The sequence below is a fragment of the Eublepharis macularius genome, chromosome 2 (assembly GCF_028583425.1).
Source record: "Eublepharis macularius isolate TG4126 chromosome 2, MPM_Emac_v1.0, whole genome shotgun sequence".
NCBI classification, from domain to species: domain Eukaryota; kingdom Metazoa; phylum Chordata; class Lepidosauria; order Squamata; family Eublepharidae; genus Eublepharis; species Eublepharis macularius.
The window spans coordinates 50,373,637-50,397,214 of NC_072791.1; the positions used below are offsets into that span (position 1 = coordinate 50,373,637).

Consider the following 23,578-nt stretch of genomic DNA (forward strand, 5'->3'; position numbering starts at 1 on the left):
TGTCAAACGGAATCTGGACCTTGTTGCCCTCTCTGACAAGGCAAGGGAAAGCTCAATCCTCTTTGAAATATTAATGTTGTTGTAGGTAAATACACTATTTTCGTTGGCCTTTCCACTGGCTCTTTAAAGGAGGAAAGGGAATTTCAGTAGCCAGAACACTGGGTTTGGGGAAGGACACATATATGGAAAAGGTGTCTCCATTTACCACGTCTGATTGACTTTGCAATTTTAATTGTAAAACACTTGTGAGCCATTAGGGCTTAAAAGTTATATTCAGCAAATAAATAAATATTCAGTGAGCTGCAAGGAAGGTGAAGACTTTTCTTCCTTTTACAAACTTCATTAGGTATGTGTGACATTTCAGTAGGAGCATGGCCTTTGTAATACTAGAGTCCTCCAGATGTAGTGTGGCAGGTTCCCATTAGTTAGGCATTCATATAGGAAAAAATAAACATCCCGGTCAAAGGGCTGAGATGTACAGGAAGTACAAGGCAAGATGTATTTATGTAAAATTAAAGTTGAAAAGATTTTTAAAAATATTCACTGTAGTAAGAAAATATTCATATAGTAAGATACAACTACATGTACAGTACATGTGTTCAAGGAAGTAGTAAACGAAGCAGCTGAATATTTGTATTGGAATTTCGTTTTTTCCCAGTGGATTATTATTTTTAGTAGAAGAAGAGGCTGTTGCACATTAAGAGAAGAAAAACATTGATGGTATAGTACCTCTTAAGACGTCAGATTTTAAATTGCTTTGGGGTTTTTTCTTCATTATTCAAAGGTGCACCATGCACCAACCAGGAATGAGTATCATTGTGGCTACCAATGTAGTCTTAAAATGTAAAAACACACTTAACATAATATGTAAGCATAAGTTTATAATATTTTGCATGGGTTGGAGAAAGTGAACAGAGATTTTTTTCCTTTCTGATATTACTAGAACTTGAGGGCACCCAGTGTAGTTGATGGGCATTAGGTCTAGGATAGACAAAAAAGGAAATATTTCTTTAGTCAACAAGTAATTTGTGGCACTCACTGCCAGTGGATGTTATTGTAGCCATGAGCATAGATGTCTTTAAAAGGGGTTTGACCGGTCCATGTAGGAGAGGTCTATCAGTTGTTACAGTTTACAAGCCATAGTGAGTTTAGAGACTGTAAACCTCTGAAACCCAATGGTAGGAGGCAACATCAGGGGATGGCCTTGGCGTTTATGCCTTGTTTGTTTGCCTTCTAGGGCAAGCGGTGTAAAACAGAATGCTGGACTAGATGTACCAGTGGTCTGATTCAGCAGTGCTCTTCTGTCCTTATATACAGCCAGTTTAATTAAAAAGATTCAATTTCTATCTAATTTGTTTTTCAAAGCAAAAAATGTATTGCCATCTTCCTAAAGCTCTATAGTAAGTTGATCAAATAGTTTTCTTTCAACAGGGAGTTCAGAGGAAAAGCATCACCACAGAGAAGCGCAGACTCTTCTTACTGACCATCTTATCTTAGCTTCTGTATTTGCTTCCTTGGGCATCTTTGACAACATGCTTACTTCCTTTTAAATGAGGCCCATGTAAGGTACTGGCATGCCAGCACAGTTGCCTTCTGAGCTGTTTAGTTCTGGCAATCAAAACACTGTACATATAGGGGCTTGATCTATTGGAGCCCTTGAAACAACACTGAGCTGTGTGGAACTAAGCTGTTTAAAGCATTCTTAACATGATTGTGTTTCATATTAACTTTGGTGGAAAGTGCCCTTGACTTATGGCAATCCTTGCAGGGTTTTTCAAGGCAAGAGACTAACATAGGTGGTTTACCATCGCTTGCCTCTGCATAGCAACCTTGGTCTTTGTTGGTCTTCCATCCAATTACTAACCAAGATTGACTGTGCTTCACTTCTGAGATCTGAAGAGCTCAGGCTTGCCTGGACTATCCAGATCAGAGTTATGTTAACTTTACAAAGGCAAAAAAATTAGCTGAAGTGAATTTTCATTACATTGTCATATTGGAGTAATTCCCTTTGGTCTCTATAAATTTGGTGTAGTGGTTAAGAACACAGGACTCTAATCTGGAGAGCCGGGTTTGATTCCCCACTCCTCCACTTGAAGCCAGCTGGGTGACCTTGGGCTAGTCACAGTTCTCTGGAGGTCTCTCAGCCCCACCCACCTTACAGGGTGTTTTGTTGTGGGGATAATAATGGCATACTTTGTGAATCTCTCTGAGTGGGCATTAAGTTGTCCTGAAGGGCGGTATATAAATCGAATGTTGTTGTTGTTATGGTACTTGCTGCAGTATTTTTAAAAGCTAAAGGATATATGCAAAATTCTACACTGTGCTTGTTGCTCTTATTTCTGGATCTTACTAAAGTTGAGTTCTTTCTTTTGTTCAGCTTAGACCAGTCAACGTAGATCTTCAAACTGATTCTGCCTTGCAAGTGGACATTTCAGATGCTCTTAGTGAAAGAGACAAAGTCAAATTTACAGTCCATACAAAGGTAAAACCAGCTTGGTGTGTAGTTTTTATATCTGATATCTGCTCAATTTTTTGCTTTTACTATATGTCAAGAGAAATTTGATAGCTTGCCATCCAAAGTTGCTCTTGTAAACATACTACTTGGAAATTCCATGGATTGCAATGAGACTTAATTATGTGTAAATATGTTTAGTAACAGTGCATCTATCCTCCAGTTACCAGTCAAAAATGCAAGCAAAGTACATGGAAAGGTTTGATGTGGGATGCTACTGTTTGTTTTTTTGTAATCTTTCAACCAATATCTTGCTAATCTGATTTTTATTAAATTCTTCTTTGAATGTATCCATATTTCAGAATGCTGTTTAGGCCTGAAGTCTAAATCATCAAAGTTCTTTTCAATACTTTCATTGTTTTAGAATATGCTGCTGCTTTTCTTGGTAGTTGATATTTGAAGTATAGTATATATTTCATATTTTTAAAAATGCAGCAAGGCTAAATGACAAACCTTAACTTAACTTATGCTTTCCTTCCCCATCTGTTTTGCAGAGTTCTTTACCTAATTTTAAACAAAACGAATTTTCAGTTGTCCGACAACATGAAGAGTTTATCTGGCTTCATGATTCCTTTGTTGAGAATGAAGATTATGCAGGCTACATTGTAAGTGTTTTTGTGAAGAACTATTAAGCAGGGGATCTGGTCATGTTGCCTCTTGAAAGCTGGTACTTTATTTTTGATTTTAAGAAATGAAATGCTTGAGACTATTCTAGTACATTCTTGTAACCTTCCAGTTATTGCATTATCTTCTTGCCTGAAATTTTGTGTGATTTAACATTTCATTTCTGGTTTAAACTTGGTAACTATAACACCAATCATGCTGGTGAATTTGGGGTTTTTACTTTCAATAGATAATATAGATAATAATAGGTAATATAGATTTACTTTCAATAGATAATATTTAAATTGCTTCACTTAAATAAGGCAAGCAGCTGTGGTTCAGTGATAGAACATTTTCTTTGCATGGAGGTTTTAGGCTCAATTACTGGTGTTTCCAGTTAAAATCACCAGGTAGCCAGTGATATGAAAGACTTTAGTCTGAGACCTTGTAGAGCGACTGCCAGTCGGGGTAGACCATAGTGACTTTGGCAGATCAGTAGCCAGTTGAGGATAAGGTAGCTTCATGTGTTCAAGTGGATTTATAGGGCCTGAACATTTTTATCGCCATATTATTAAATATAATGTTGTAAGGCAGATTCATGTGCCTGTTGGGAATTGCTTTTTAACTGGCAGTATTAATCGTTTTAGAAGATAGAGACATAAAACACCATGTCTGTAAGGAAAAAGCAAATTATCTAGTATGAAAGAAAACCAATATATAACTTTGTGGGACTAATTATTTACAGTAGTTAGATAATGAAAAAGGTGGTTGGTAGAGAGATTACAAATAAGGTAATTAAAATAGGAATGCTGACTTTTTAGTTCCGCACATTTTTTTAAAGCCAAAACAAAGCTCAGATGTGCTTGGGGCATCTTTTGGGGATCAAGTGGGGAGTTTGTTCCACATCTGCACTATCTGCAGAAAATTTAAAAATTTGCATAAAGCCAAACAGATGAAACCTTTCTGAAATTAAAGCATAATTAATTAACATGACATTTTTAGCAATGTGGAACTACCCAGAAGGAGCATATCTACATCAGCAGACAGTATCCAATAGCGTAGTCTGTACTCCTTGTTTCTTACCAAGATATCTCTTTGAGCTATTTCTTATGACACAGCCTAAGTGACTAAGTAGAAAGCCCTCCTGAATAATTTAGTTTTGCCTAGCCTGTTCTATTGGATTCATGGTGGAATAGGCCTGGACTCTGGTTGATGCCAGATAGGCCACTCTAAGTGGTGGGGCAGCCAACAACTGGCTCCCTGTGGCCTGTAATTGACACATCAGGGCATATGGAAGTAGGTGGTCCTTCAAATATGTGGGTCCCAGCTCATGAAGGGTTTTAAAGGTCATAACCAGCACCTTAAATTGAGCTTGGAAACAGACTGGCAAGCAATGTAGTTACTTCAAAATGAATAACGTGTTCCCAGCAGCAAGCCCCTGGCAGTAGTTGAGCTGCCACATTCTGGACCAGTTATAGTTTCCGGGTGGTCTTCAGGGGCAACCACACGTAAATCCAACAGTGAGATTACAGAAGCATACACCAGCATGGCCAGATCAGCTGAATCTAGGTAGTGAGATTGTTAACACACCAAATGCAGCTGATAAAAGGCTCTGAGCCATCATGCCAGCCTACTTTACAAAGAGCAAGGCAGAGTCCATGAGCATTCCCAAGCTCTTAACCTGCTCTGAGAAAGCCAGCTTTGCTCCATCTAGGATAATTGAATTCATTCCCTCCAGCATATCAGCATTACCTTTGTCTTGTCTGAATTCAGCTTCAGCGTTTTCTGCCTTAGCTACCTGACAAAGTAGTGCTTCAGAACCAAATAGTTGCATTTGGTGTCTTGGATAATGAAATACAGGGCTACATGTCATCTGCATATTGATGACACCCAATTCCAAAGCTCTGGACAATCTCATTCAGCAGCTCTGTATCTATATATATGTGTTATATGTATAGGTGTGTGTGTGTATAAATATATAAATTAAAGAGCATGGGAGAGAGAATAGAAACCTGTGGCATTCCTCAAGACAGATCCCACCCACATGCTTTATTATTTTGTAAAAAAATCATAATATTCAATATGCAACATGTAAGTAGAATCCCCAGCTAAATCTTTCTTAAGACAATCGCCCCCAACCCCCGCAGTTTGTAAGAGGGCAGAGCTTTTGGGAAAATATTGTTATGCTGTTTCATATGCTGCTTGTTTAACTAACGCAAAGATTCAAGAGCACTTTCTGGTTGACTCATTTGGCAGATCCCACCAGCTCCACCCAGGCCTGATTTTGATGCCTCAAGAGAGAAATTGCAGAAGCTTGGTGAAGGAGAAGGGTCGATGACTAAGGAAGAATTCACAAAGATGAAGCAAGAGCTGGAAGCGTATGTATGGATTTCTCTATGGATTTCCCTTTCTTTTGTGCTCTTTGCTTTTCCGTGCTTTCTATTTTACTCATTTCCACTAAGAGACAGATTGGAGTATTCACTGAAGAATAAGGAAAAAATATGCACTAATTACCACAATGGTAGGAAGTGCAGGGGGTGGACGGTGGAAGCAGGAGTGTTTTGAATATATTACATTTTTATCCCACTCTTCTCCAGAAAAGAAATGTTTTAGCCTAATAACCTGTGAAATAGGTTAGAGTGACAGATTCTAAATTTCCCAAAGCCATTCAGTGAGCTTCCTAGGTGATGAGGGCTTTGAACTTAAATTTTACTTATTCATATACAACAATTCCTGTACCATTTTCCAAAATGAGTTGTAAGCCCTTGGTATATGTGAATTTTCACTTGTGTATTTAGCCTCCAATCACCTGTTGCTAATGTGATTGTTCTTGCCTTACTACATCTATTAAGCTCATGTCCTTAAAAATCCACGTGCTAGCAAATGCCCCTGGCTGTCAGGTGCATGTGGCCTTCAGAGCTCGTTTGCATTTGGGGTTTGGAGAAAGTGTAAAGATCATCTTCTCTCAGAAGTGCGAGGGTATCCTGCTGTTTCCTTGCCTTCTTTTCCCCCAGTGCAAATAAGAACAGTTCCATACCTTTTTCCCATGTGCATTCCAGAGGGCTTGGAGAAGAACAAAGAGTGGATGGTGACTACATATTGTAGTTAGTTTGTAAATGAAGCCAGCACATGTTGGATTCTGAAACTTTCTTGTTGTGAATGGGCCTCATCTACTTCCCTGTCATAGGCTCTGTTGAAATACACATTAACTATTACAAGGGGCAACAGAACTCCTCTTTCTGTGATTATAGCATCTCCGTATAGCTAGCTGCATCTCTTCTGTGCAACTGGAAATTTGGTATTCAACTGATCTCTTTTAGAGGATATACATTGTTATAGCAAGCAAAACTAGAGTTTGTAGAATTCCGCTCATAAGGTTGTTTTAAACACTTCTTTCAGTTTGTGAATCAGCCTGAAATGTCAGTCTTTATGTTATTCCCTTGTGGTCCATGTACTTTGCTTTGTTTTTCCCTTTACTCCATTTTTGAAGTGTGTATTTCTGGTGCTATAGATTCTTCTCCCAATCATGCTTTTTCCTGTGATTTTGAAAATACTATATTAGAGTGCCATATTGGAATTGTGTAAGCCTCACTTTTGAAGAGGGAAGCTTGTGGGAAGGGATTCACACTATTGACAGGCAAGAGGAAGAACATAACATCAACCCTCCCTACTAGGATTGTCCACCACCTTGCTTTGTTAAGTAGCATTTACTGACTGCTGCCATCTGGTTATTATATTGTTGTATACCATTAAGTTTTAAAACTTTTTATGGTTTTATATTGTATGAATTATCTTTAATGTGTTTTAAATCGTTGTAATCCACCCTGAGTCCTTATGGGGAGGGCAGAATAAAAATCCTAAGTAAGTAAATAAATAAGCAGTAGAGATTGTGGGGGCTGGGACATGGGATCTCTACTGCATGCACTAGGGACATGGGATAGCTGCGTCTAGAGCTTTGACTGTATGGTTACAGGGCTGTAGTTACAGTAGAGACCTGGCAATTCTAAGGAGATTCTGCCAAAAATCACTAGGGTTGAGGCTGGGTCCTGATTTGAACTAACCCGTCAGTCCTTCGTCTGCAGTCTTCTAATTTAAATGCATTGCTTTTCTGATAGAAATGCACTATTTATATAACTATGCTTTTTAATTTCCTCCATAGTGAGTATTTGGCAATATTCAAGAAGACAGTGGCCATGCATGAAGTTTTCTTGTGTCGTGTAGCTGCACATCCAATTTTGAGAAAGGACTTAAATTTCCACGTCTTCTTGGAATATAACCAGGATGTGAGTACCAAACTGTGTATCAGCAGCCCTCCAAAGGTGCAAAATGTTTCCATATAACTGTACAAGGTAATTTGTACCTTTCTAATTTTGATTCAGGTTTTCTGAGGAGTTACTGTAATGCAAGAACAACTTGACTGTACTCTGCTCTTTCAAGACCAGTGATACTCAGTGGCTTGGGAGCCACATGTGACTCTTCTGAGCACTGTTCCCTGTGGCGCTTGCCCCATATTCCAGTAAAATGGGCAATTTCTATAGAAATCGGAATAATTTCATCCTTACTATGGGTCCAAGATAAAATTATTTTATTTTTTAAAACATAAACTTGACCGTGACAATTATATCAAGGCTTATTTATGTTGTTTATGTTTACATGCTTACTTACATATGTTAACCTTTCTCACTAGACTCAAGGCGGATTACACAGTATGAGTTAGTATGGTCAGTTTCAAGGATATATCAATAAACAATGTAACGGTCAAATAAATGCAAATTTGCAAAGATTTAAAGCCAGCAAAAATCCAATACAGAGTTGAAGAAATGCTGGAACAGCATAAGCAATTCTGAGACTGATATATTAATTAACATGGAGCTACATGGAGGTTTGCGAGATTGAACCAGTGGGGGGTTGAGAAATCCTAAATCATCCCTAATATTTACCCTCATGCCAAGCACTTTTATCTTTCAATTAAGTGTAGCGGTTCTGTGTATGAGGCTGATTCAACATATGAAGCTGAATAAGGTGGAGAAATGGGGCATACCACTGTTGAATGTTAGCCAGTAAAACAAAACTACTAGTAGTAGGGAAAGATAACTTTAAATGTTCAGAGGTACTCTAGTTATATTCATATATATATATATATATGAATATAACTGAATATATATATATGAATATATATATATATATAAAAATTTCATAGATAAAAAATTTCCTAAATTTGTAGAAAAATCTGAGAACCCTGAAAAATACTTATTTCTGTACACATGCAGACCTCCAAAGATCAACAGGATGGGCCCCACAGGAACCGTGTAGTAGCTGGGTGCTCCAAATGACTTGCCTGTCTTTGCTGCGCTGCCAGAGCAGCAGGACCATCCTGCCCACTGAAAGCTGGTGGATGACCAACTTCTGGGGCTGTGAGTGGGCCTGGACTCTCCCCAGCCCAAAAGGTTTTGGCTGCGAGCCAGATCCAACATGGTTGCAAGCTGCCCTGGGCCTCCCTGGGAACCAGTAACTGGAGTCAGGGAAATGAATAGGAAAAGGTTTTCTTGGGAGTGGTGGAATATTAATGGAAGGATTGTTTTGGGGGGAACAAAACTAGAGGAGTGGGAGCCCCCCTCTCTGCAAGTCCTCAGTCTCCCCATCACCACCGCTGTGGCTCACAGCTCCCTGGAATCCTCCCTGTGAATTTTGCAGGGGCTCTCTATATGTGTGTATGTATACATATACACATACACATACATACATACATACATATAGATATAGATATATAGGTTATGTTATATATTATTGTACATGCTTGGGGTGGTGTGCAGGGCATACAGTAGACATGTGGCTCTTTTAATGAGATTTCTGAATATGATCCAGGGAGTGAATGCTACTCTTGGTTGTTGAGGGGGTAATAGAGGCAGAAAATTGAGGGAGGATGTTGAGGCAAAATTCAAATTTGTTTCAATATCTGGGAATGTTCATATCTAACATCTGTTTTCTGTTTGCTTGTCAGATTTGTTATATTGATCCCTTTGATTTGATTATATAAATGGTTGCATTGCTGTTAACAGAAAATTGACTTCTAAAAGTGCAGTATACAAACACTTTTTAAACAATTCACTGACTTTGTAACAATAAAATAGATGTAGCAGTAAAATAGATCTAGTGTATCACAAAATCAGAATACATTGAAGAACACAAACAGTTGGAAAGTGACATTAGTAATTAACAGGGGAAAAAGGGAAGTCTGAAAAGCTCTTGTAAGGAAGGATTAAGCTACCAACTACTAGTAGCTGTGAGATTTTGAATGTGATTGAAATGAATAATGTCTCCTAGTACAATAAATGAGTGGATAGGCAGAAATGAAACTAGTATTGAAGTGATTCTGTCTTCTGTTCTGAGAAAATGAAAGCAATGTTCCTGACTCTAAAATAAGAAAATCTAATGTGGTGCTTTTCTGCATTTCAGTTGAGTGTTCGTGGGAAAAACAAGAAAGAAAAACTAGAAGACTTCTTTAAAAACATGGTTAAATCTGCTGATGGTGTCATTGTTTCAGGAGTAAAGGTGATTCTTAAGCTGTATTTAGTACTGTCTTTTAAGCTATATCACATCTGTGACTTGCTACAGGAGCGTGATTGTGAGAATAAGGTACCAGTAAATCAGTGTCAGTAGATTCAGTTCCACAAACAACAACAATCCCACCTTGAATATCTTAAAAAAAAACAACCCTCCTTAGACAAGGACAGACTGACCCTTTAACTTACTGGGAAGGTTCCCATTGGGTTGGTGCACTGAAGGGCCATTGCTAGCCAGGAACAAGTTCTATAGTGTCTGATAGTGCTGAAGAGGCCTTTTGGTTTGTATGAGGGAAACTGAGTTTTCCCCTAGCAGTTTGTTCAAGGGCTACTTGAATATCCTAATCTATTCCTGATGGTAGCCTCAGTCATACTGCCTAATACAGCTTGCAACATTCAAACATACAAATTGGCATGGGGAATACCACTGCATACGAATATCCTGAAACTCTCTGGAGCAAATGTAGTCTTAACCTGCCATTTATAGTTGACTATGGCCCAGTTAAGACATCACATGGGACCAGGTTTATTTTAACTATGGTTAGCTTGTGAAACCAGGAACCAGCTTATAGGTAATCATTGAAATCCTGGTTTGTCTTGACTGATACTGATTTCAGTTCTCTGATGCCTGGGAAGGGTTCACCAGAGAACAAGCCAGAATTGAAACAGGATTAAGCCAGTATGTCTGCATTCAGACATTGAATGTAACAAAATTAAGACTGTGGTTAAATCAACTGCACATCCTTGTTTGATGGATCCTAATTAATCATAGTTAGTGGAGTGTCTTGCATTCAGACAAGCACATAAGCAATAGTCAGATCAGGTATCTCTCAAAACCATGGTTTAAACTAAGCCTCTGTCTTCTTGCCCTACATCTCTTTGGATGGGACAAATCGTTTGTCTCTACTTCGCATCTAGTGACCCAGACTTTAAATACATACCAAGGAAATCATCCCAGTAGAGTCAGTTTTTTTGCTTTACACATGCTATTAAAATTGCACGTGCTTACAAATCAAAACATGCCAAAACTGCTGTAATACTGAATGTTATTTATTTGAATCAAATATTAAGGCTTTACAATTCATATTGACTGGGTTCCAAATGGTGATGTATAGAATATCACCCAGGGTTTTTCTGTTTTGAGGCCTTCCTCTTTGGCCAGCCCTTCATGCCCCCACTAAAGCTTGCTTTTGAGGCAGTTTGGATCCCAGTTCTTTAAAAAATATCTTTGGTCCTTTATTTGGAACATTTATATGCCTGCTTTTTTCCTGAGCATCTCAGGACTCAAGGCAAGTTACAATATAAAAACAATTTAATAATTTAAGGTTTTTATTCTGGTAACTGTCAGGGTATTTTGGTAGGTGGGTGATAATTTCTTATGCTTAATGTGTATCTTTTGAGTTTTAAGTAAAAAGTCTCAGATCTGAATAATTTCTGTATACTAAATGGTACATTGAGACACTTATTTCACAGAACTTCTTTCATCTGTTGACATGGAAGCTGGCATTAAAATTGGCCACTAGCTTTGTCACAATGGTACCACTGTAGAATGTGTTGCCTGCTTGGTCTTCATGGCCTTGAAACCAGTGCACATAGTTGCAGTAAGACCACTGTTACTTTTTCAGTTTGGGGCCTCTTCCACTTGTTCATTTTAAGAAATAGTTATTTGGCTGAATGAGCAGCTCAGCTGGTGGCCAACTGTATCCCTGAAAAAAGATTATTTTCTAGACTCTGTTTTGTCATATAGGATGTAGATGACTTCTTTGAGCATGAAAGAACATTCCTTGTTGAGTACCACAACCGTGTCAAAGATTCCTCTATCAAATCTGATAAAATGACAAGATCCCACAAAAGTAAGTTGGCTTTCTGAATGAGAATACAAAATAAGGTGTGTATATAAAAAACATAAACCCAAATTCTGTCCTCAGTGTAAACAATGGGAAATTATCCAGCTGTTTTTGCACAAAATTTGCTTAATTTGTGGACTGACTGCTCTGATATTTGACAAATTTGCAATATTTTTGCCAAGGATAGGGGAAGTACGGGACAAAATAATTCCAGTTTGTAGAGGAGGTAAATAAATGTGCTTTGATCCACCAGCGTGTTTCTGAAGATGGAAAAATTTCTACCTGCAGAGCACAACCTTCTCATCTCCTATTTCCAGATACAGCTCAAAGTGCCTCCCTTCCAATTTGAGGTTGCTGCAGGAAGATAGAGGCAAGGAAGTTGTGTTCCATGTCCATGGAAACACTGCAGTAGATCCAAGAATAAGATTGTGGGTCAAGCAGTAATTCACAGAGGTCACATCTTTCTTCTCTCCTCTACCTGGGTGTGGGGGAGAGGGGGTGGAGGGGCTGGGTCCTGTCCTTTAACAGGACATTTTTTTTAAACCTTGGAAGCTATAGAAACATGGATTTTAAAAAAGGTGGGGTGGATTGCAGGGAAACTAAGTGGTGGGCTTTCATCCAAATTCTATTAGGATATAAATTATTACTGTAGCCCTTTTCACATTTATAGTGAATGCACATACAACCTGCATGCATATGTGTACACCTGTTTGTAAGAGAGAGTGAATGTGCACTCATTTCAGAAATGAAAATGGAGACCAGCACCTGGATAAATATGGGGCTTGAATTACATGCTCAGCTGTACATGCTTTGAATCTGAGAATAAAGGCACGTGTGATGAAAAATCAAGTGTACACTGTACATGGGTTGTATGTGCATTCATTGTAAGTTGTGAATAGGGCTTATATATTTTTTAATTTATAGTTCACCTTTTTCACTGAGACTCAAGGCAAATTACGCAGTGTAGGTCAATACGATCAGCAGCTAGGATGTGGACAATACAATAGAGTATGAGTTGCAGAAATTTGAAAACAAGCATAAATCTGAATACATAGATAAAATATTGCTGAAACAAAGCATAAATAAAAAATATGGTATATTTAACCATCTGGAAACTACCTAGTAGTTAATAACCGATGAAAAAAGTGGCAAAATGAAGCCACCCACACAGTCCAGGTAGATGTTGCTGCCTAATCAGAACTCTAATGAAAAACATTGAAATGGTTTGAGGAGTGAAAGTTCCAGAAGGAATGGTGTATTAAGAGCAGCTATGAAAAAGGGGAGGAGAAATCTGCCTCTTAATGGTTAGAGACTCCTGAAGGGGAAGAATTTGGCATGGGATGGATTTCTGAATTGCATTGCTCCCTAATTCCTCATTGGTTTCAAGCTTGTAATTACTGCTATGGAGAACCTAAACAAAATCTCTGTTTTGTACCTCTGAGTTATATCCAATAATCTGGAATATAGTGACTTCATACAGTGACTGAATTTAGCTTATTTGGAACAATCTTGTAGCATAATGGAACAGGTTGAATCCCAGGTGTCTCATTTTCCAGATGTTGCAGATGATTGCAATAGAATTGGTTCATCACTATACACTTTGGGAACACAGGACTCTACAGATATATGCAAGTAAGATTTTTTTTTTTAAGACAGAACTTGAATATCATTCTGGATGTGTGCCTCTCAGTGTGCTCCTGTACAGATGACTTTCTCTTTCAAATTGAAATACATGTTTTTGGTAAAGATCTGCATGCCTGGTGCATTCTCTTGGTGTGATAAATATGGAAAGTGAAGACATTATTTAATGAGATATATCTGCAGGGTATAGTGTTTGCTTTCCTCAGAGCCAAAACACACGTTAAGAAAAACCTAAGTTCAGCACGTGTTCTCTTACCTCAAGGTTTGCTGGGATCTGTAGGCGTCCTGGAAGCTTAAAGTTTAGCATTTACAGAGCAGCAAAAAGGGAAAGGGAAATACAGGCGCCTGTATTTTAAGCTTTAAGCTTCCAGGACGCCTTTAAGCTTCCAGGACACTTACAGATCCTTTAAGCTTCCAGGACTTTTAAGCTTCCAGGACCCCTACAGATCTTTAAGCTTCCAGGACGCCTTCTTTAAGCTTCCAGGACTCCTACAGATCCCGGCAAACCTTGAGGTAAGAGAACACGTGCTGAACCTAGGTTTTTCTTAACGTGTGTTTTGGCTCTCAGACAAAATAGTTACTGAAACTTTAAAGTAGAGGGTTATTCAAATATCAAAGTAACTTGTCTTTCAAGGGACATGGAGACAAATGCATGGGCATTTCTGAATGCATGCAATATTGTCAAAGTCTGATTTCTCTGTACTGCCTGTACCTCAGTGTTCCCATACATTGAAACAACGTAAGCAGATCCAGGTTCTTGACAGAACTATCCGCACTGTTCTTACAGGATTAGATTCTGTCACAAAGATCTGCTTAGGAGGATTTTGCTGATTCCCCCCCCCCATCTAAAAAGGCCCTCAAATCTCCCCCAGCTGTTCTGGTGTTCCCCCACACTTCTGAGCATGGAAATGTTAGCTGGAAGCCAGTAGTCTTGATGAACAGTGTTGCAGTGTTCTCATTTATGTTCTCATTAACAGTGATAATGAAAGAATAACTATATGCCATGTCTTTCAGTTTTTCTTTCCCAATAAGTAGCCTCTCTTAGTGCTTTGGAATAAACATTGTTTCATTTTCTGCTAAGGCAACTGAAGGCCCCCTCCCCCAGAATAATGAGAGTACTAAGTCTTTCCCTGTATTTCATATTATTAGCTCTCTGGATCTCTCCAAATTCTCCTAGCTGGCTCCCTTGAACCTCTGCTGACATGGTTTCTAGTGTTACGCGGAGTGGCATCTCCTAGATTTTCAGTTTGATTGTTGTAATGTACACAACAGTTGTTCCTAGTTGTACCATAGTGTAACTCCTGAGAACTGCATTCTCCTGTGTGACAAGAGTGACTATTTTGGTCACATTTCCTTTTGTACTTTGCTCAGGCCGGTACAGAGATTAGACATTCTCCCGAAAGGAAAATAGTAGGCCTGTTAAACCTGGCTACTTTAAGCCATGGGTCAGGTCTCTGCCTCTTCCAAAGCAGAATTAGGTTGCTGAAGCTGAAAGTACGACATTTGGCTGCTAGCACTATAGGCGAGTTCATACATGCTTTCTGACTAGTCTTTGGGAAGTGCACTGCTACTGTTCAGCAGAGGACAAACAAAATGCTCTTTCCCCAACATATTCAAGTGCAAATAAATAGCCTCTATCAGCAGCGCCACATGATATAAACGAAATAGCTGAGCTGTGCAATGTAACTAACTTTTGTTAGTTACATTGTATCTAAAGAGGCCTTTGCGGTCTTTGACCTCCATCAAGTCCAAAATTCTGAGTGCTTGTTTATTTTTCCATGTACAGGATCAACTTAAACGCCTGCAAGAGGAACAAATCCTTGTAATGCTGCTCACATAATTTGTTTTATTTTCTGAAGCAAAGCTCAAGCTTTATTTAATGAGCAATAAATACCATTTCAAATAAGTTAATCTCTTGGTGTTTTTGGTAGACTTGTCTTGGGCTCAGTGTCGAGAGTGTCATTTATGCTAATTAGCTTTGTTGTTCATCAGACAGAACCACATGCATAGAACAGTCTGTGCATAGGTTTTTTTTAATGCTGGAACCCATAAAGGCAGAAGTAAATCTGCTATTGCAGAACTGGAAAGAGAAAAAAAACATTCTCCGTATCTCCTTTTCCTTTTCAGATTTTTTCTGAAAGTGTCAGAGTTGTTTGATAAAACAAGGGTATGTATTATGAAAGACTTTATGTCTGTATCAAATCTGCACAGTGACTGTTACCAAATGTTCATTACTGCTACTGAGGTCTCCGTGGAGGTGTGTGCAAAATGCATGTAAACAAATTAAACCCCTCCTTTTCTGCTCATAGTTCATCCCTGCTTGTCTGGCTCCATGTTAAAACTCTCCCACACCATTTCTTCATTATGTACCTTAAAAAGCCTGCATGATGAAGCTTTGCTGATTTAGAGTTCTTCCAAGGCTTCTGTAGAGTTTTTAGTCTAGTCTAACTTGCTACACAGGAAGTACATGGGTTGGTATCATATACAGGTCTGAGTATCTTGTCATTTGTAAATGGAATGATAGACATATTCTTCAGTTTAAGCTATGCAAACTATTCCACAATCAACATGTCAGGTCTTCATGTTCAATTATTTAAATCTATTATTTATTAAATGGAATTTCATGGGACCTGCAGTTCTAAGGCCAGACAAACAGGTAAACTGGAAGAGGCTTGGACATGTGGAACCCTATAGAGATGCTTCCCCTTGATCAGTGTATTGCCCTCTGTCCTCTTATACAGTCCTCTTATACAGGGGAGGCAAAAACTGATGTGTTTAAGATGTAATTTTTAATAATTGAAAAGACAGCAGGGATCTGCAAGAATCATGCGGGGGGATTCCAGGAAGCCATGCCAGGTTCCCTGCCCCTCCCTCACTGTTAGTAGCACCAGACCTGGATTCCAGTCTCAGCAGTGGCAGTGGCTCTCCTGAGCAGGAGGCTGCTTAGCCATTTGCTGCTGCAGCAGTAGCAGTGTGTCTCCTGGCTGTTTCACTGCTGCAGTGACAACAGTGACTCTCCTAGCCAGCTCCCCACCACTTTGCTGCTGTGGTAGTGAGTCTCCCAATTTTGCCACAGCGCTGCTGCCAATGACTCTCACACTGCAACTTTGCTGTTGTAGATGTTTTCTACGTAGAATTCCTACTGATATGTAGTCCAACAAATATGTCACTTATATAAGGAATGTGTGGTGATACTTAGTTGCATAATCTGAACCTCGGATTGGTATGATGGGTTTATCATATATGTAGGGGAAATACTGGACCCTTTTTACACATTCCTAAACAGTAGAATGGATCTGTGGTATGTAGTATGCAGCCTTAATGTGTACTGCAAACATAATTGCCATCAGGAATGGGTACAGGTCTTTCTATTGTGTGGTAATTACTGCTTCATGCTGCCTCTGCTTCTCACTGGATTCAGGTGGATCAAATAATGTCCTCTTTGTACTCTCCCCTGACTGTGCTTCAGGCAAGCTTTCTGCTGTTTGTTGTCAAGATCTGCTTACAAATAAATCACAAAATATTTAAATAAAGCACTTCTACACTTTAAAAAGTACTCCAAAAAAGGGAAGGTGGTTTTGTGAGTGATGTAAAGGCCGGCTAATCAACACTCCACATTTTTTTCTTTATTTAGATAAGCTTGTATATTTCTACAAAGTCTTGAAAGCCACAGGAACCTCACTACAAACGATGCAACATGCACACTCTTTCAGCCTCAATTTAGTTATTTATTGGTATTTTTGAGATTACTTATATTTTCAAAAGTAGTTGTTCAGAAGTCTTTCATTCTTTATTCTTCCATTCCCACATGATAATGTATATGTGTATTTTATACATTTAAAGTTCACTTCTATAAAAATGTCATTGAAATTGTAATGGGTGCATGTGGGGATTAATGAAGTACTTTACAGTAAGCTCTTATGAGTCTGGTACTACTTGACTGCTTCTGAAATCAGTTTCTTTGGGTCTAGAAAATAGAAGCACGAGTGTCTGCTGATGAAGACCTTAAACTTTCGGATCTTCTAAAATATTACCTAAGAGAATCTCAAGCTGCAAAGGTGAATGCTTGGTATTTTTAATTTTAGAGTTATGTTTTATTGAGAGGGTAACTTGGAGTTACTTATTTAGAAAAGTCACAACTTCAGGTTTTTATCAGTTAATTACCAGGCAGAAACCATACTGCAAAATACATACAATAACCCATTAATGGCTTTTGATTATGAAAACTGATAGTTATGCCATATATATCAGTAATAGTAATTCCAGAGATGTAGCCGTGTTTAGTCTCTTCTAGCAAAATTATGCATGAGTTGAGCAGCACATTAGACTTAACAATATGTATTTCAAGATGGGCTGTTACGAGTCAAGCGCTCACTGTGTGTTTAACCAAACCTATGGATGTACACTTTATGCATTGCATCACATGAAGCTGCCTTATAATGAATCAGACCTTTTGATCCCTCAGGATCAGTATTGTTTACTCAGACTGGCAGCAAATCTCCAGGATCTTAGGTAGAAGTCTTTTACATATCCTATTACCTGATTCCTTTAACTGGAGACACTGGGGATTGAACCTGGGACTTGCTGCATACAGCCCATCCCACCTCTGAGGAATTGAGCTCTGACTCATAAAAGTTCATGATGATATAAATTTTGCTATCTGATTCATGTGTAATTATTTCAGCCAGTAATGGAAAAGAGCATGCATAATCTTTTTGCCTCTTGTGATTGTTTGTTATTAAATATACTTCCTCATAAGACTAAAATGTTCTGCTTGTAAAAAAAAATCCAACCCAGGCTTAGATCTTGTCATTCCCTCCCCATTTCAGTGGGCAAACAAAAAGGGGGATGCAATTTCTCCTCTCCAAATACTACCGTCCCATCCCCTCCCCCTTCTCAAGTCACTGTGGGAGTTGTTTTTTGAATGTGTGCCTGGGTTGCTGCTGGAAAAGATTGGCAAAACCTCTTCGTGCAAGAAGAATTAACTTTGTGCTGCTTTGGGTCCAAGCCAACATTCTATTTAAAAAAGGAACAATAGAATTCGTTACAGTATAACAGTAGTTTATTTCTATTCAGTTTTTCCTAAGCAATGAACTTGTCTCCTGGAAAGAGATTGCATACAGGAAACTTGACTAGCTTATTTAATAAAATTGTAATCTTATGAAATCAAAAATCCAGCTGAGTAACATTACCTCATGTGGTTCTTTAAAAAGCAGTCTGTTGAATTTCTGTGTCTGGATGTGAATTTTTAGAGAGATGTAATTTTAGAAATTTTAAAATTTTAGAGCTGTAAATACGTTTTTAACTTGTGAAGGCCTACGGCCATATACAATAAAGTCATCATACATTACCTCATCTTGAGTGAAGATAAATTTTCTAAAAATGAACCTATCTTATTGACTTTGAATGGTGTACATGTTTTGTAGGACCTTCTGTATAGAAGATCTAGATCATTAGTGGATTATGAAAATGCTAACAAGGCACTTGACAAAGCAAGAGCAAAAAACAAAGATGTTCTGCAAGCTGAAACTTCTCAGCAAATTTGTTGTCAGAAGTTTGAAAAAATATCTGAATCAGCAAAACAAGGTATTTGAAATGTCTTAGACTTCATAGAGCTTTAAAGTTCTGTGTATTGCTTTATTGTAGCCTTTCAAACAATTGATAAGCAGTTTTTTTGTTTAAAGAAACTATATATTGTACAACCACAGAAGAACAGTGTATAGTGCATTTTAAGCTAATTTCTACATGAAAATGCCTCTGTACACATTTGTGAATGTGTGAAGCTGCCAGCTAGTTCTCTTTGGTCTGAAGTCATGTGAGTAGAATCAGTAGGTAGCAAGATCCTGAAGTACCACTGAAGTAGTTTGAAATGCAAGTGGCTCTTCAGCTCTTCCTGTTGAAATTACCATGAGTTTAGTTGATGTGCTTGGTTTTTAAGGGTCCATAATTGGATAACTGAGCTAATTAAATTAAAATCAATGGTTCTGGCTAACGTATCCTGAATGTAGCCAGACCAAGCCTGCATGTATATGAGAACTAGAAAAATGTGTTCTCTTTGGAAACAGGTGATCAGTAACTAGTCAAATTATATGACTTCAAGATTTAGTGCTGTTTTGAATATATCATGTTAGACATGCAGGGGACATTTCATTTCCTCCTCTAGGATTATTTTCTCTTTACTTTTCCTGAGAACTCCATAGCCTCTCCCCTTTTCCAGCTTCCTTTTCTCCTTCCTACCAGCCAACCTAACTTTATCTGTCCGTCCCCCCCCCGCCCTTCAGCTTTCCCTCCCTCTGGCAGCCTCTATCCAGTTAAACTATGGTCCAGTTGTGCAGCGCCAGCTCCAAGGCTGGGCCCATGGTGGGAAACCCACAAGGACTTGCAGAGAGTGCCTAACTTTCCCCTGTATCCCCCCCTTACGTTACTCCCTCTTTATCCCATATCCTTATTTTTCTCTACTCTCCTTTCCTTACTCACCAACCAGTCAGCCTGGTCCTCCTTCAAAGGCCAAAATACCCCTGGGAAAAACCATGCCCCCCTCCCTCTGCTTTTTACTAAAAGAACTAAGGGTTGAAGGCTGGCAGTACTGTTGCGGTTGCCTAGCAATAGCCACTGAAGGTGTTTGTTTCTTAAAACGACAGGTTCTGTTTTTATTATTTGGGGCAATTTTGACTCTCCAAAGTATTTTGTTTTTAAGATCTCAGATTTTTCTGCAAACGTGGGCTATTTTTAAGGTGGGTAAAAAGATCTGTCCTGTCTGTTCATGGTTCCAGTTACTGGATTTAAGCATCTACATATTTGGCCATGATGAGAATTAAATATATTGGTGATAATTTACATGGGAATTACATCCCTAAATTCAAAAGTGCTTCTAGGCTCATGTCCCATGTATGGGACTATATTTTTCCCCTAGATAGGATTGTTTATGAAATGTAAAAGTTTAAACTTAGAATACACTTCCAATTTTTATTTCCTGAAGAACTTATAGATTTTAAAACTAGAAGAGTTGCAGCATTCCGGAAGAATCTAGTAGAACTAGCAGAATTGGAACTGAAGCATGCTAAGGTAACTAACTCTCCTGTGTTTTCATCACTTATACCTGAAAATGAGCACTCAAAAGTTTCAATAAATTTCTGGAAATCTTAAAATCTATGGTGGGGGGGAGGGGTTGGTTTAAGCTTTTGGGAATGTCTGAAATATATGCAAAACACATCAAAACTAAACATATTATATTGCCTTACAGTAGAAAATGCATAACTTTACATACAAATGTTGCATATAAATTTTGTATTTGGTGTAGCTATGTAATCTAGAAGTATGTTCATTTATTTATACCCTGTCATTCTTCCCTTTGGGGACCTAAAGCAGCTTACATCATTCTCCTCTCCTCCATTTCATTCTCACAACAATCCTGTGAGGTAGGTTATGCTGAGAGTGCCTGAGTGGCCCAAGGTTGCCCAACAAGCTTCCTTGACAGAGTGGAGATTCAAATCTGGATCCCCCAGATCCTAGTTCAGCACTGTAATCATTACACCACATTGGCTTGTGCAAGCAAAATTCTGAATATACCCAATACAAGAGAGAGACTGCTGCATTATATGCTACATTGACACATTTTTAATCTGAGATATAGGAAAAATTAAAAATTGAAAATACAAGACTGAGAGAAACTTTCCCAGTGCCTAGACTTGTTAACAATGAATGTATGTCATTTGCCAGTGCAATATAGGAACTTGGTAACTTTTAAAAGTGTTATTAATATTTTTCAGGTGATTATCACTAGGCATTGTCAGAGTACATGAGTGTTTGTACAGAGGGGGTGAGGGGCTAAAATCATAAACATACAAGCCAATTGTATTATTATTGCTGTTATCATCATCATTAATAACTGTGTTTATGTACTGCCCTTCTGGACAGATTAGTGCCATAGTCAGAGTGGTGAACAAGGTCAGCATTGATATTATCCCCACAATACAGCGGGAGAGCTGAGGCTGAGAGGAGTGGCTTACTCAATGCCACCTGCAGAGTTCATGGCAGTAGCAGTTGGACCAGAACAGTGCTGGCCCCAGAACCCAGCCACTGAACCACTATGATATAGCAGCTCTCTTGAATGCTATGTACTGGAACAGATTGAGAAGCCAAAACAGCCCTGGAAAAGGTTCTCATCTTTTCCCTTACCCAGTGAAAGGCCAAAGAGAAAGATGGAGGGAGGGGAGGTGTGCCGTGCATGTTTTCCTCCCTGCAGATTGCACTGTGACTCAATGGGCACAGAACTAAGATAGGCATTCTCTTCCTCGCTGGCCCAGATGCAATGTGGCCAGCAGTAAGGAGCACTGTGGCATTTGGCTTTACCCAGGTGTGGTGCAACAGGTGAGAAGGAGCACAGTAGTAGTCTGTTTCACCCTGCTGGCCCAGGTATAACACAGCAGGCAAGGAGGAGTATGGACAGTAAGGTGCTCCTTGCTGGTCACACTATGCCTAGGTCAGCACATGTTGAAGCCAGGCACCACCAGGCCCATAGTCCTCATTGGCTGTACTGCACCAGGTTACCATAGGGTGAAGCCCTCTGGGACAGGCCACTCTCCAGGGTCTTCTGGAAGTCCTGTGCTGTTCATGGCTTCTGAGAGTTCTCCAGGAATTATCTGTATGTTTTACAGCTCAGAAGATTGTAGGTGGTTTTCATCTTCAGCTAGTAGCCTGTATTTTACACTGTGCAAGACTAAACAAAGGCAGTAACGTGTTTGTTTCTACTTGTTTCTACAGGGTAATTTACAGCTGTTGCAGAGCTGTCTGGCAGTGTTAAATGGAGATACATAAACCAGGATCCATCCTCCCATTAAAAGGGCTGCCTTCTGCTGGAGTTTATTTTCATGACTTTAAATTGGCATTTAAAACTTGATGGGGAAATTGGTTGACAAAGGACACATGAACAAGCTCCTTTTTTTCTGAAAAAGCATAAGCCCACATGAGTAATTCCAGACTATATGAAGCAATGTCATACTTGTTATACATGCATATTCACACTTGTTAATTTAAGCATTGTATGCTCTTAATGTTCAGAAAACCAAACATTCTTGATCTTTTTTTTTGTGAAAGTAGCCAATATAATTATGTTCTTGTTAAGGCTAGTATTGAATATTGCTGCCACTTTTGTTTTACTACCTTTTTGTAACTTCTGAAGTTGATCATTTGAAACAAATTGTTCCAAATTGATTAAATATTGCCACTAGGTGTTTGAATATTGTTGTTACAAAGCATTGTCTTGGTTATTCCACATAATGTTATCAAGCATCTTAACTTTTTTTCAAGTAACATTTCCTAGAAATTTTGGAGCAAACTTTATGTAATCTTTATAATAGGAACTTCAAAAGAAAAGCAAATGCATTAGTACGTTTGCCTTAACTTGTAGACTAATCCCAATTATTGTAAAATAAACTGTGAAAAGTGATCTTTTTCAAAAATCCTGCAGTCATTGTATTATATTATTTTCAAGTCTACGGAATTCCCACTTAACAGTGAATGTTGCTGATTCTTTTAATAAAATGCCCTTATCTACAGTAATGTGCAGGCACACACACTCACAGCGCTCCACTATAAGCTTCACCAGCCTTCTCTATGGGAATAGCAGTTCTGTAAGCACAAATGAAGGAATATTGATAGCTGAGCTGAAACTGAGGTCCTCCATAATGAGATGGCAATGCAAATATCAGACCTAGACCTTGTGACTGTACCTTTTTCTTCTTGGGGAAACTGCATACGTGCAAAAATTCCCAAGTGCTCCTCTCTGCACTGTACCTATGGCAAAATCTGTATCAGCTGAAGTTTTCAGATTATGCTATATGTAGCTATGATGGATTTCAGATCAGAAACTCTGCTTCTAAGGGCCCCAAGTACTGTCTTCACATTGAAATATAAAACGTGTACAATACATGCTAAGTGCATTTGTGTCAGCAACACCTCTCTTACAAACTTGAGCTAATACTGATTAATCCAGTGTTCTTTGTTTTAATATTCTGAAGTTGTTAAATCCTGTCCTGATCCATCTATATTATTTTAGAGAAAGGAAAAACAATTACAGATGCCACCACTTCACAGATGTAGCTACCAGCTGCTCAATGTTTACTTTTGGGGAGAAACAGGCTGAAAGCAACCCACTGTTGAAGTTAGACACACAGGTTCCAGTTCTATGTGTATGGCTTGTAAGCCCTGCTGAATTTAGAGGGGCTTACTTTTAAATAAATGTCTCTATTCAGACTGCACAGACTTCTCTAGGTGCAAGGTGTAGGCTGTAAGTTAACACTAGCACTGCACTGAAAAAGCAAACAAATGGACAGTGCTTTCTTAAATTTACAGCAAGATTTGGGCTAGTAAGATGAAACAGAAAATCCTCTACTGTTGTAGTTTTCTAACAT

At 38.7% G+C, this 23,578-nt stretch overlaps 1 protein-coding gene across 1 annotated transcript in view; it reads left to right on the forward strand.

The window, feature by feature from the left end:
• Nucleotides 1-22,627, forward strand: part of SNX6 (sorting nexin 6) — a 33,388-nt gene extending 10,761 nt beyond the window's left edge. The window contains exons 3-14 of the mRNA XM_054971025.1: nt 2,378-2,482; nt 3,007-3,117; nt 5,372-5,493; nt 7,275-7,398; nt 9,572-9,667; nt 11,426-11,531; nt 13,082-13,157; nt 15,294-15,333; nt 17,138-17,224; nt 18,593-18,752; nt 20,146-20,231; nt 21,930-22,627. Of these exons, the coding sequence (XP_054827000.1) occupies nt 2,378-2,482; nt 3,007-3,117; nt 5,372-5,493; nt 7,275-7,398; nt 9,572-9,667; nt 11,426-11,531; nt 13,082-13,157; nt 15,294-15,333; nt 17,138-17,224; nt 18,593-18,752; nt 20,146-20,231; nt 21,930-21,983 (1,167 nt within the window). The 3' untranslated portion in view covers nt 21,984-22,627. The remainder of the gene's footprint in view (nt 1-2,377; nt 2,483-3,006; nt 3,118-5,371; nt 5,494-7,274; nt 7,399-9,571; nt 9,668-11,425; nt 11,532-13,081; nt 13,158-15,293; nt 15,334-17,137; nt 17,225-18,592; nt 18,753-20,145; nt 20,232-21,929) is intronic.
• The last annotated feature ends 951 nt before the right edge of the window (nt 22,628-23,578 follow it).